We start from the raw sequence: 13320 nt of genomic DNA, 5'->3' as shown, positions 1-13320 counted from the left end.
AGGATTGTAAGTGTGGTGGTGGTGGTGGGGGATGATTATGGCAATGGTATTGGTGATAATGTGGGTGGTAATATTGATTACAATGTTGCAGCTGCTGCTGTTGATGATAGCTGGTGGTGGTGATGACAATGACAACGATGATGGTGATGATGACGGTGATGATGATGATGACAATGGCCACAGCGATGATGATGATGATGATGAAGATGATGGTAATTAGCTGTATGGTAATATTCCAAAGTAAAGTTCAAAATATTTTCTAAATAATTGCAGAGTGTTTTTGTTGGAATGTAAACAACACCGACACTATTGTTGTGGTGGTCACCTTGTTGTTGTTCCAAATGACATGTTTTGAAAGATTCCAACACTTCGATTGTTATTCTTTTTGAGGCTGGTTATCTATAAAAGAGCCATCAAGGGTTCCACCAATAGCCAGTCCTTGCTTCAGGAAGTAAACATGATGGCAACGAATAGGTAAGGATGTTGCTCAACAGCTTATTTCAATTCCATTATATTTTAGTTCTTTGAATGGTCAAGGGTTGTGTTGGTATGGTTGTTTTCGTGTTGGTGTGACAGTACTGTGGTGATGTGATCCTCATAAAGGACTGATACATTGATTTTTACCCCCCACTTGTAAACCCCCTCAAGGTTTCAATATAATATGTCCCAGTAGCTTCAGCCAAAGAAGGAATCTTCATGTGGCTAATCAAATCCTTAGAAATAGCTGCCAGTCTCTTTCAAATGATGTCCTACAGTAAGATTCAGCAACTGATGGGTTTCTAGCCACGAGTTGACCAACAAGGGCCTTGATGTTTATGAAAAAAAAAAGAAAAGAGGAATAAAACTGAAGCTACATATTAATGTTCCCTTTTAATCATATTAATCAGGGGTTGGTAATATGTGGATCACAGCCGTCAAGAGGGCCACTGAGGGCTTTAGATTTATTTTTTTCTAAAAATTGTTCACGTTCAATTTATTTGTAAGCTACTGAACAGTTTAATGATTTTTAAATAATCTTTTTGCTTAATTTTTGCTTCAAAAAGCATATTGCCAGAGATGAATATGGGATGTGCGATACACCAAGATATAACAAACACAGTATATATGTAAACCAGGGGCAAAGATAAAAAGAATTATGAGTGGATTATAAGGAAAAGAACTTACTGGTTCCTCTATGATAGAGAGCCATAGTAATACTAATATTATTAGTATTTTGTGGATATTTACTCAGTAAAACCTGTTTAACCAATGTACCAGGGACTGTGAACTAGTGCACCATTGTGGTGCTTTCTGTGGGCCTTTAGACCTTTTCTAAAAGTTTTCCTAATTTAATATATTTGTGGAACCATTGCGTTGTTGATGGTGTTTAAAAATTGGTCCTTTCTGTCAGGGTTTAATTTTTGCATCATAATAATGGAAATGGATACACAGGATATTTTTCGATATGTTTTGATATTCCATCCATGATCATCACATCTGAAATTATTAGGTTTTATTTAAAATATTGTTTGTCTTTTTTTCTCAATATTTCTTTGGCCTTTAAACAGCCTTTTGTGTCAGGATTTGTTTAATTTTTTGCTTAATTAATTAATATTACTTGTGAGGGAGATGGTGGTGGTGAAGGGGGACATGAGAATGTTTTTATATTTAAGATATAACATACATTTAGGCCTAGGGCAAATGCTAAAAAGAAGTGGACATTTACAAAAAAAATTGTTGATCTCTCTTTTGAATTCACACACATGCATACGCACAGGCACACACACACACACACACACACACACACACACACACACACACACACACACACACACACACACAAACACACAATCCTTAATTTGTTCTGTTTTCTAACAAATTCTGTTTCTATTGGGGATCCTTTGACTGCACTTCTTCTTAACCCAAATGGCACTGATTAAGTTTTTGCTAACAAATGTCCAAATACTGAATTAATTTGCTAAAATTGACTGAAATTGACTTCCCAAAGTTATTTACAACAATTAATAACCATAACATGGTTTTTTTGTAAAAAAATCCAAAACGAGTTCATTTGGTTGCTGTGTCTCAAATGTCCAAATGCACAGAACCAAATATACTCTGTTTCTGTACAGTAAGGATTAAACAGGAGTAACAGAAGAGGATAGAGCAGGGCTGGAAACCAGACTGCTACAGCCCATGCTACACCAACTGCATTTCTTCACTTACAAAGAACCAGTGAAAGTAGCATTATTTCATTATCAGAACACCCTGATTACAACAACAGCAGCAACATCTGTGATCCAGGATCTAGGATCTACATCACAGGATAATACTCTTTTCTACTCTAAGCAAAAGAGCTGGAATTTTGGGGGAGGGGGCCGGTCGATTAGATCGACCCCAGTACGCAACTGGTACTTAATTTATTGATGGCGAAAGGATGAAAGGCAAAGTCGACCTCAGTGGAATTTGAACTCAGAATGTAAAGACAGACGAAATACCAATAAGCATTTCACCCGGCATGCTAACATTTCTGCCAGCTCACCACCCACAGGATAATATTCTGGTGCCATGAAATCTTTATAGCTGGGTTAGGGATGAACATTTTCCCAGCATCACTACTTTTGTTTTAGCAGAAATAATTCCAGTGGAAAGGCCCAGCATGTCTGGGACATCCTCCACTCAACTGCAGGAGATTATGGGAAATTAACATCAGAAACAAATTTAACTTTTTTAGCATTCAGATTATTCTGTAATACTTATTTATTCATATCGTTTTTGAATTAATCACGTATTATCTCATTTTCGAGATTTCAATGATGTGATTGTACATCTTCAGAATGACACTCTTGAGTAGGTGTCAGGTACCAGATCTGGCTGATTTCAACGTAAAACAGCAAAGCTTGCTTTTCTCTTTGAACAATGCTGCTCAAATATTTTAGAATATTTTTGCAGAATTTAGCGCCCCTTTATTTTACTAAGACATTCTCAACACCATCTTACTGTGACTCAATTCTTCCTTTAACGTAATTATTAATGACTTTGTGTGTGTGTATAAAATATCAGTCTCATTTGCCAAACTACTAAACTGTGGGGATGTAAACACACTATCACTGTTTGATGGGAAACAAGCAGAAACAAAGCCACACACACACGATGGGCTTCTTTCAGTTTCCGTCTACCAAATCCATTCACAATGCTTTGGTCAGCCCAAGGCATTTTGTTACACATCCCGCTACAGGTGTTTATGTCTACTGGTGATTAACCCTTTCATTACCAACCCGGCTCTGTAGTACAAATGTCTTGTTTTCATAAGTTTTTAATTAAAATCTTCCACCAGACCTTAGTCACAATTTATGTTCTTAACTCTAGCTTAATGATAACTAAGTTATTTTACTAAATTCTTTGTTATATTTAAAGTAACTGAAAGAAATACAGAGCATCTCAACAGAAATACAGTAACGAAAAGGTTAAACAGGCACCTAAAACAATGAGTGAAAGTATGGTGTACGCTACCAAGTTATACACACACACACACACACACACACACACACACACACACACACACACACACAACACATACACACACACACGCACACGTAATGCCAGGCTGTATTAGTGTTCCCTGTCTCTTCAAATATAACCTGTGTTCTTATAAATATAATTCCGTTCAGTTGGTAAATTCTGAAATATTTCCAGGTTCCAGTTAATGGTCCACCTGGCAGTGCTGCTCATCTTACCGTTTCTGACATCTGCTGGAAATGATATCAGTAAGTGTATCCTTGATTATTTCTTTTGTCGTTGTCATCATAATCATCATTGTCATCATAATCATCATTGTCATCATTGCTGTCGTTGTTGTTGCCACCATTGCCGATGTCAGCATCATCATCATCATCATCATTATCATCATGATAATCGTTGTGGTTGTCATCATCATCATCACTTGATTTGTTAACATATTTCTTGATGCTTCTCCTTTTATTTTCACACACACATATATATAATGAATATATATATATGTGTGTGTCACAGATACATACATACATATATATATATATATATATATATATATATATATATATATATATATATATATATATATACTTTATTTAAAAGCAGCAGAAACTCGGAGTTTCACGTTCCCGTTCATCGGACAGTTTTGTTTCTAACAAAACTGTCTGATGAACGGGAACGTGAAACTCCGAGTAACAGTCTTTTGTTATATTTCTGCTGCTTTTAAATAAAGCATATTACTCTACCTCTGGTATTTGAGTACTCTTTTTTCCACATTGTTACACATTTTATGTGCTTACTCTGGTATATATATATATATATATATATATATATATATATATATATATAAAACTAATGAAAGTGCTACTTTCTTAAAATTGGGTACATTTTAATTTTCCTTTTACATGTTTCGGTTCTTGAAAAACCTTATCAAAAATATGCACTAAAATGGAATATGTAAAGAGAAAAGAACTATTTAAAAAATTAAATTAAAATTAAGATTAGCATTCATAGTTTAATTTCCTTTTTCCTGCAAGAACACGTGATAATACCCTTTAGTTCTGGTCAACAGACTGTGACCGCAAATTACTGCTATCTGTCTAGGAGAAAATGTATTGGATATCACTAGTGAAGTGCTCAACTTGGGCTATTGTCCAAAATCTTAAAAAGATGTTTAAGGTTCTAAGAGAGCTGAGAGAGCAGTTATATATTAAAGTATAAGATAGAAGGGAGTGGTCATATTTGGAATAATCACAATAAAAGATATATTAACATATAACATTGTAATACTAAATTAGTGATTAAATAATAATGTGTAAAGACATTCAAGCTGTAAAGACATTCAAGCGAGATCATTGCCAGTGCCGCTGGACTGGCTCCTGTGCAGGTGGCACATAAAATACACCATTTTGAGCATGGCTGTTGCCAGTACCACCTGACTGGCCTTCGTGCCGGTGGCACGTAAAAGCACCCATTACACTCTCGGAGTGGTTGGCGTTAGGAAGGGCATCCAGCTGTAGAAACTCTGCCAAATCAGATTGGAGCCTGGTGTAGCCATCTGGTTTCACCAGTCCTCAGTCAAATCGTCCAACCCATGCTAGCATGGAAAGCGGACGTTAAACGATGATGATGATGTACAGTAGAGAATATGAAGATATTTAAAATTCTTACAATTGTTTCGGGAATTATGCATCCCGTTTAAATGAAATAGAAAATGATAAACATATCAAAGATGCATATTTACTCTTCAGAGATATTGAGAGGAGAAAAGAGTTCATTTTTAAAGGATTATCAATATTAATCAGTCTGTAATGATACATATAGGAGTTGTATTAATTTGGAATAAACATCCATCTGATAATCCAAAATGATTTGAGAAATTCTTCATAGTAGTTATCCATAATGCTAATCTGTATTGATAATCTGTTAAGCTGTTTTCTAGTAAGCATGTTAATAACAGATATAAAGTGCAAAAATACAAAAGTATGTGTTAATTATTTATATTGGTATTATGGCCACTGAAGTAATAGCAGGAGGTACAAATCTGCATTAATATTTCAGGGTATAATTTAGCATTTATATGTAAATATAATTATTGCTAAATATGCAATCTTCTGTAGTTATATATTAGAAGAGTGGAGGTTCTAATATCATGTGGTTACATTCGAAATATATTTATTCAATGGATAGATAGTGTCTAGTGAATGTATAATGTCTAATTCAAAATTGTTAATAGAGAAAAGGTATATTAGTATTACTAATTATTTTTATTCATTGAAAAAAGGATTTTTTTTTTTAGCTGAATATAATCAGTATGATGTTAAGCTAATGTTGTGAGATATTTCTTAATGATTTCTGAGAAAATTTAAAAGTTTTATAAAAACGATGTCTACATGCTTCTGATTGATGACTGGGTAAAATTATCTTGTTTGTATAATAATATATATAATGATTCCTTTATGCATAATCTACAGATGATCTATGGCTACATGGAGTGGCTGAATCTATAATAGACCAGGATAAATTGAAATTGAAATTTTTTTGTTTAAGTTTATGTATATATGCAGCCAACGATGTAGTATTATTGGGCGTGTTAGATTTAAAGGAGTGTAAATGCACTAAAAATATTTGTTTAAAATTGATCGAACATCCTATGTATACTTTACTATGTGTACTGTCAATATTAGTCACTATACATTTATATATAACATTAAATCTTCTGCATTTACCTTTTAAAGGACATGAATTTTTGTTTCTACTTGTGCAATTTCTTGATGTGCAGGTATATGTTAAGACATCTTTCTATCTACCTGTTTATGTATATATATAATATTCTATGTTTGTTTTGCAGAAGACTGTCCACCCAAGGGTAGTTTGAACACCTTTTACTCTGGCTCTCACTGCTACTATATCTACTCAGCCACAACTGGAGAAGATGCCAAAACTCAATGTTGCGAAGACAAGATGAGCCTCCTTTGGATCGAATCGAACACGGAGAAGAATTACATCACTTCAATAATTATGGGAGGTAAGTAGAACTGAAGCATATATATATCTTATGTTCTCATACACACACACACATGCACACACATGCACATATGTGCACATACATACATGCACATGCATACATGCATAAACACATGATAACTGCTACTTGATTTCAAGCAATTTCATCTCTTTGTAGTTCCTCTTCACCTCTTAGCATTTAAACTAGCCATCTCAGGCCCAAATATTCCAGCTGCTTTATTTTCAATTTGGCCAAATCCAGTTCTGCACACTTACCCAACAATGTCATTCAGGAAAATAAACACTCACAGGTGCAGGAGTGGCTGTGTGGTAAGTAGCTTGCTTACCAACCACATGGTTCCACGTTCAGTCCCACTGCGTGGCATCTTGGGCAAGTGTCTTCTACTACAGCTTCTGGCCGACCAAAGCCTTGTGAGTGGATTTGGTAGACGGAAACTGAAAGAAGCCTGTCGTATGTACATATATATATGTGCATATGTATATGTGTGTATATGTTTGTGTGTGTGTCCCCCCCAACATCACGTGACAACCGATACTGGTGTGTTTACAGCCCTGTAACTTAGCGGTTCGGCAAAGTGACTGATAGAATAAGTACTAAGCTTACAAAGAATGAGTCCTGGGGTCGATTTGCTTGATTAAAGGTAGTGCTCCAGCATGGCCACAGTTAAAATGACTGAAACAAGTAAAAGAATAAAAGAAAAAGAAAAGGAGCATCATGGAAATCTCAAAACAATGAGATTAATGATTAATGATTAATGATTAATTCAAAACAATGTGAATATTTGGAATTATCTTTGACAGAGTGATCTGAATATTAAAAGTTTAAACATGATCGATATGGACGAAGTTTTTTAAGTTTTGCTCAGAACTTACACTCCTTTGTACCAATGTAGTGATGCTGAGTGCCTTTTGCTGTAGGTGCTCAGAGAGTTTTTTGCCATCACTAACTCACCTTCATACAACCATCAAAGTCATCATCATCACCATCATCATCATCATTGTTTAACATCCACTTTCCATGCTGGCATGCGTTGGACGGTTTGACTGCATCAGGCTCCAATCCAATTTGGCAATGTTTCTAAAGCTGGATGCCCTTCTTATGTGCCACCAGCACGAGGGCCAGTCAGGCAGTTCTGGCATCAGACACACTCGAAGGGTGCTTTTTATGTGCCACCAGCACGGGACCAGTCAGCCAGCACTGGTATCGATCACACTTGAATGGTGCATTTTACATGTCACTGGCACGGGTTCCACTCAGGCGGTACTGTCATCAGCCACGACAACGACTTCACTTGCCTCAACAGGTCTTCGCAAATACAGTTTATTACCCAATGATTGAAGGGTACTCTTAAATGGGCTGGTTATGCTGCACTGGCATAGGCCACAGTTACAGTCTCACTTGACTTGCTGGGTCTCCTCAAGTACAGCTTATCTCCAAAGGTCTCCAATTTTGTCAGTGAACAGGTCGCAGTCTCAAAGTGACGAAAATATTTTAGCAAATTAAATTTAAATGTTGAAGTGAATCTAACGGTTTTTGTGTGTTATTTTAAATGGCTTATAAACACCTTCCATGCTGCAATTGTTTTCATTCCAGCACACGGTCTCAGATCAGGTCACTTGCTATGCAAGTACATCTCCGTAATATATATTTATTTCACTTTTCTCTTTATTCTCTCCCTTTTCAGGTGCTGGTACCAACTCCTTATGGATTGGCGCTGTAAAAGAGGGTTCCAAGAATATATGGAGGACTTGCGGTTATGACTTTGGGGAAAGTCAAGGCAACTGGACTGGCCTTGGTGTTAAACCATTACATGCCATAATGACAGTGAGACAAAGACGTGTCTTTTATGAATATGAGTGCAGCATAAATCTTCGGTTGCCTGTCATCTGCAAAAGTAAGTCAAATCAATTCTACTAAAATTTTCTCAATTCCTGCATGATTTGCTCCTCAACCAAATTTTTAGCAATTTTGCCAAGTATCTGGCACTTCTGCCCAGTTCTACATATGGCTTAGTGGTTAGGGGTTTTCAACTTACATTCATAAGGTTGTGGGTTCAATTTCCAGTGCAAGACACTTTATTTCACATTGCTCCAGTTCACTCAGCTGACAAAAATGAGTTGCACTTGTAATTCAAAGGGCCAGCCTGTGTCTGTGGAATACTCAGCTGCTTGCATGTTAATTCCATGAGCAGGCTTTTCCATTAATTGAACCAATGGGAACTCTTGTAACTGATAGAATGCTAATTGGAGTCAGTTGATCCTGTTTTGCTCAAACAAATAAAATTCTTCCTAAACTTAATAAATGTTAACTAATTCCTCCTAGTTTTAAGAAATTTAGTGTAATTTTACCCAATTCTTCACAATTTGATTTAATTTAACAGAAGTCTATCATTTAAATAGATAAAAGCATGTCTAGATACCAACTATATGCATGAGAATACATGCATAAAACATACAAATCTGCACATACATACATACATACATACATACATACATACATACATACATACATACATACATACACACATGCATACAAAAATAACCTGTTGTTGATGTTGAAATTCCAGTGAAGGAGCCTTGGATCTAGGTTAGAAAACGGCTCTTTCTCTATTGGTAAGAAATCTTAAAATAAATCGAAATATGACATATACATGTACAAATGTAAGCATGGATGAGTGTATGTATATTTGTATGTATGTACGAGGTGTTTATGAAGAACTTCTTTCAATTCCCGTCTTCAGAATCCAAGAACAAAAGATTTGGTTTGTCCAAGGCTATATTCAAAGACACTCACCTGAAGTGGTAAATAGCTAAATAAATAAAACATGTCACTAGTCCTAAGATCAACTTTTCTCTAGAGGTTCCTTGAGGAACATACGGCTCACACCGAGTTAGGAATCTTCTCAATACTGTTATTAAATGACTTACTGTTTGCTTTTTTTTTTTTCCCCAGCTAATCCTTGCTATCCAAATCCATGTCAAAATGATGGTACATGTATTTCACGAGGTATTGAGTACAAATGCCTCTGTAAAGGAAATTTTACTGGTGTTAACTGCAACAGAAGTAAGTATCATACATTTATTTTGATTAATAAGGGGAAATCTGATAGAATTGCTGGCATGCTGGACAAAATGCATGGCTGCATTTCATCCGCTTCTTTATATTTTAAGTTCAGCTGAGCTGCAGTTGACTTTGCCTTCCATTTTCTCATGGGTCAATAAAATAAATACCAGTTGACTCTCGGGGCATTGTAACTGACATGCCCCCCCCCCCCCCACCTAAAAATTGCTGGTCTTGTGTCGAAATTAGAAAGGATATTAATTTGATTTACAATAAAATCTGAATTAGTCTACATTTTTTAAAAACTGTGTTGAAAGCCATATCGTTATATTTTAAAACTTACTAGCACTTGCAGTGACATTTACTCATGGCGGTTTGAGCTGGTTTGAACCAACAAGTTCACCATCTCCTTCATGAATGTTAACCACATCTGATGGTTGGCCCTAACATTTCAACAGGCAACATAATACTTCTAGTTGCAGCCCAAAAATCCAGCTGGCAAATTTGACCAATGCCCCATTGTATTGGATAGCATTGACATGTAGCTTTAGTGGTCATTTGTTGTCAATGTGCAGAAGTCATGTTTGGAGTTCACATGTGGTCCCTTGTCACATGCTTACGTACTTTGGGATAGTGTGATCCATAGCAACTCACGTTGCTATCAATTGTTGACCGTTGCTGAGGTTTCACTGACCAAATCATCACTGATTATCAGAGCAGACATAGGCTGGGTTTGAAGTGGGTGGTAAACATGCTGGTAAATGCCTAGCTGGGGACCTAACAGGTGATACTAGTGAAGGAGCCCACCTGTCCTAGGCCCACTGGGATGTTTGTGATTGACCTTCTTTCAGAAACAAACCTATGTCATGATAATTAAGCCATTGCTGGGGCCTTGACAGGTGCTATTACTCTGGGTCAGGGTAGAACTGGGACCAAAAGTGGCCAAGAGACGGGTCTACATTCCTCGAAACCCTGTTACTTCCATACCAAGGCCCCACTACCAGATGCAGTTAAAAGTCTTACCCAGAACATTTTGAAAGAGTCACATTAAAGCTTATAAACACACTCACCAGCTGAAGATTCAATTCTGGTTTTTGTATATAGTGGCACCGGACCAATTATATTCTGACAGCTAATGATTTGGTACATCTTGTTGTCCTGACAATTATGTGAGAGTTCTTTAACTTCCTGCAACCAGATGTCAGATATATTCAATCAAAATTTGTCTGTCAAATCCACTCACAATGCTTTGTCAGCCCAAGGCTATAGTGGAAGACACTTGCTCAAGGTTCCACACTGGGACTCAACCCAGAATTATGAACTGTAATGTTTGCTCAACAACACAACACACCACCTGCTCTTGAAATTGAAATCAGGATCACATAGTCACGTGTGCCTCAAGCTGGCAATAAGACCACGCACATAGACCACGCACATAGACCACGGCTTTGTAACTATATTAGAAATCATTGCATGGATAATAATGCAAGCTTTTGAAGACAATGAATGTCTTCATAACTCTTGCCAAAATGGTAGAAATTGTGAAACTAAGGTCAAAGAATTTGTCTGAAAATATCCACCCAAATGCTTGACAGAAAAAAACCCAATAAAACAACAACAAAAGTATTTGCAAAACAGATGAGTTTATTTTATCTTTTACTTATTTCATTCATTCAATTGAGACCAAGCTGGGGCACCACCTTCAAAGGCTTAGTTGAACAAATTGACCTTAGTACTTAATTTCAAAGTCTGCTACTTGTTCCATTTTTCTCTTTTACTGAACTGCTAAGTTACATGGACTTAAAAACCAGCACCTGTTGGACATGGTTGCAACATAAGCTTCCCAACTGCACACCCATGTCTGCATCTGCACATTATTATTAGAAATAAAGATTACAAAAAGTTATAAAGATATTCTTTCATTTCAGATAATGTTTGTGCTGGCAAACCCTGCAAGAATGGTGGAATTTGTATTATTGATGGCTATGAATATAAATGCAAATGCCCTAAACCATATTTTGGCAAAAATTGTGAAGAGAGTAAGTATTTCATTTTGAATTATTTCAATAAATTATACCACCAGTAACAAGGGAGATTTGATGTTAGAAATGGTTGAGCACCAAACCAGTGGACTTGTGATATACAGTTATTTAGTCATGGCCATTTATATTCATCATTATCATCGTTGTTGTCATCATTGTTGTCACTGTCATTTTTAAAGTCCACTTTTCCATGCTTGCATGGGTTGGATGGAATTCGTTGAGGCAGACTTTCCGTAGCAGGTGATGATATCTCCTGGGACTAAATTACAGTAACATTCGTCCTAAACCAGGACTGCCATGTTATGTTGGCAAACAATCTTTACTACAAATTTGTTTTTTGTTTTTTTTCACTTGGCTCTCCATTGTCATATCTGTGAAAAGAGGTAAAATGTATTCAAATTTCAAAAACATTAAACAAAAGTTGTAGAGTAAAAATAGAACTAAAGAAAAACAAAATCATAAAACATTATTAAAAAAATGTTTTTTGCATTAATACAAATAGCATTAGAAAGTTATCTGACAACTAACTGTGTGTATGTTCTTACTTTTGTATGTAACTTACCTAAAGAATGGAAATTATACAAAAAAAAAGTAAACAATTGAATTTTGTAGAATTTATAACAATATTTTGCTTATGTATTTTTTGTATTTTCCTTTTTCTAGTTGATCTGTGTGCACAGAATCCTTGCCACCATGAGGGTACCTGCTATATTGTCGCTGGTGTTGTAAAATGTACCTGCAAACCTGCTTATGTCGGGCCCAGATGTGTCACATGTAAGTTCACTTGTCTGTCATTCTTTCATTATTTTTATAGCAAACATGTCAATAATGGTTGATAAAAATATATTAAAACTGGAATTTATAAGAATTTTTCAGAGAGTGTAGACTTCAATAATTGCTTTTTTTTTATTATAGTATACATGCCATATTTCCTGATATTACCATTGATGGCAAAAGTATGCTTCCAAAGTTACTTTGTTATATGCCAGGTAACACTCTAGTTTGACTATGATTGTCACCAACAATTGCAACCTATTACCTGTACATTATTTTCAAAAGTGGATTACTGTATGTTCAATTGTGAAACCCTTGGAATCTCATATGACCTAGTTAAGAGCTATGAAATAATTGCAGGGCTGCCACCACTATATCATTTAAGCAATACTAGATACTATTTTCATGATACCCACTTATTTCATACTTGCTCAGCCCCAACTTGAATGAAGTGAAGTAACGTTTATTTTCTGTCTGAAATTCATGGAGTTTGTGACAGTTAATAACATCCAATTTTAAAAGTACTAGCTGTTGACTCTTTTGTAATTAATATTCTTTCTTTTTCCTCTGTTGCAAGTTTACTTGGTAACCTCACTAATGTTAGTGGTACAAAAAAAGCACCTAATGCACTCTATGAAGTGGTTGAATTGAGGAAAAACATCTAGCCATAGAAGTCATGCTGAAGCTGACACTAAAACTTTGAGCAGCCCTGCCATGACTTGCTGGATCCTGTCAAACTGTGCAACCCATTCCAGCGTGGAAAACAGATGTTTGATGATGATGATGATGATGATTAATGATGAAATAATTTTCTACTTTTACAGATGATGTTTGCTATGATCAACCTTGCTTGAATGGTGGAAGCTGTATCAGTCATGAGCACAAATATGAGTGCCAATGTCTACCGGGTTACAGTGGAAACAA

The 13320-nt window shown here is 35.9% G+C and overlaps 1 protein-coding gene across 3 annotated transcripts in view; it reads left to right on the top strand.

Annotated features, from left to right (window-relative positions):
* Nucleotides 1-385: 385 nt before the first annotated feature.
* LOC106870399 (uncharacterized) overlaps nucleotides 386-13320 on the top strand; it is an 88543-nt gene continuing 75608 nt past the window's right edge. For all 3 annotated transcript variants that reach the window (XR_016237682.1, XM_089338516.1, XM_089338515.1), the window contains exons 1-8: nucleotides 386-474; nucleotides 3676-3746; nucleotides 6344-6520; nucleotides 8205-8414; nucleotides 9473-9583; nucleotides 11509-11619; nucleotides 12286-12396; nucleotides 13221-13320. The exon at nucleotides 13221-13320 is cut by the window's right edge and continues 11 nt beyond it. Coding sequence is in view for 2 of the 3 variants with exons in the window: in XM_089338516.1 (XP_089194642.1) it covers nucleotides 458-474; nucleotides 3676-3746; nucleotides 6344-6520; nucleotides 8205-8414; nucleotides 9473-9583; nucleotides 11509-11619; nucleotides 12286-12396; nucleotides 13221-13320 (908 nt within the window). In the remaining variant the exon portion in view is untranslated. The remainder of the gene's footprint in view (nucleotides 475-3675; nucleotides 3747-6343; nucleotides 6521-8204; nucleotides 8415-9472; nucleotides 9584-11508; nucleotides 11620-12285; nucleotides 12397-13220) is intronic.

Source organism: Octopus bimaculoides, chromosome 20 (assembly GCF_046866305.1).
Source record: "Octopus bimaculoides isolate indiv1 chromosome 20, ASM4686630v1, whole genome shotgun sequence".
In the NCBI taxonomy this organism is placed as follows: domain Eukaryota; kingdom Metazoa; phylum Mollusca; class Cephalopoda; order Octopoda; family Octopodidae; genus Octopus; species Octopus bimaculoides.
The sequence above is the reverse complement of the archived record's forward strand: the minus strand, read 5'-3'. Positions and strand labels throughout refer to the sequence as shown.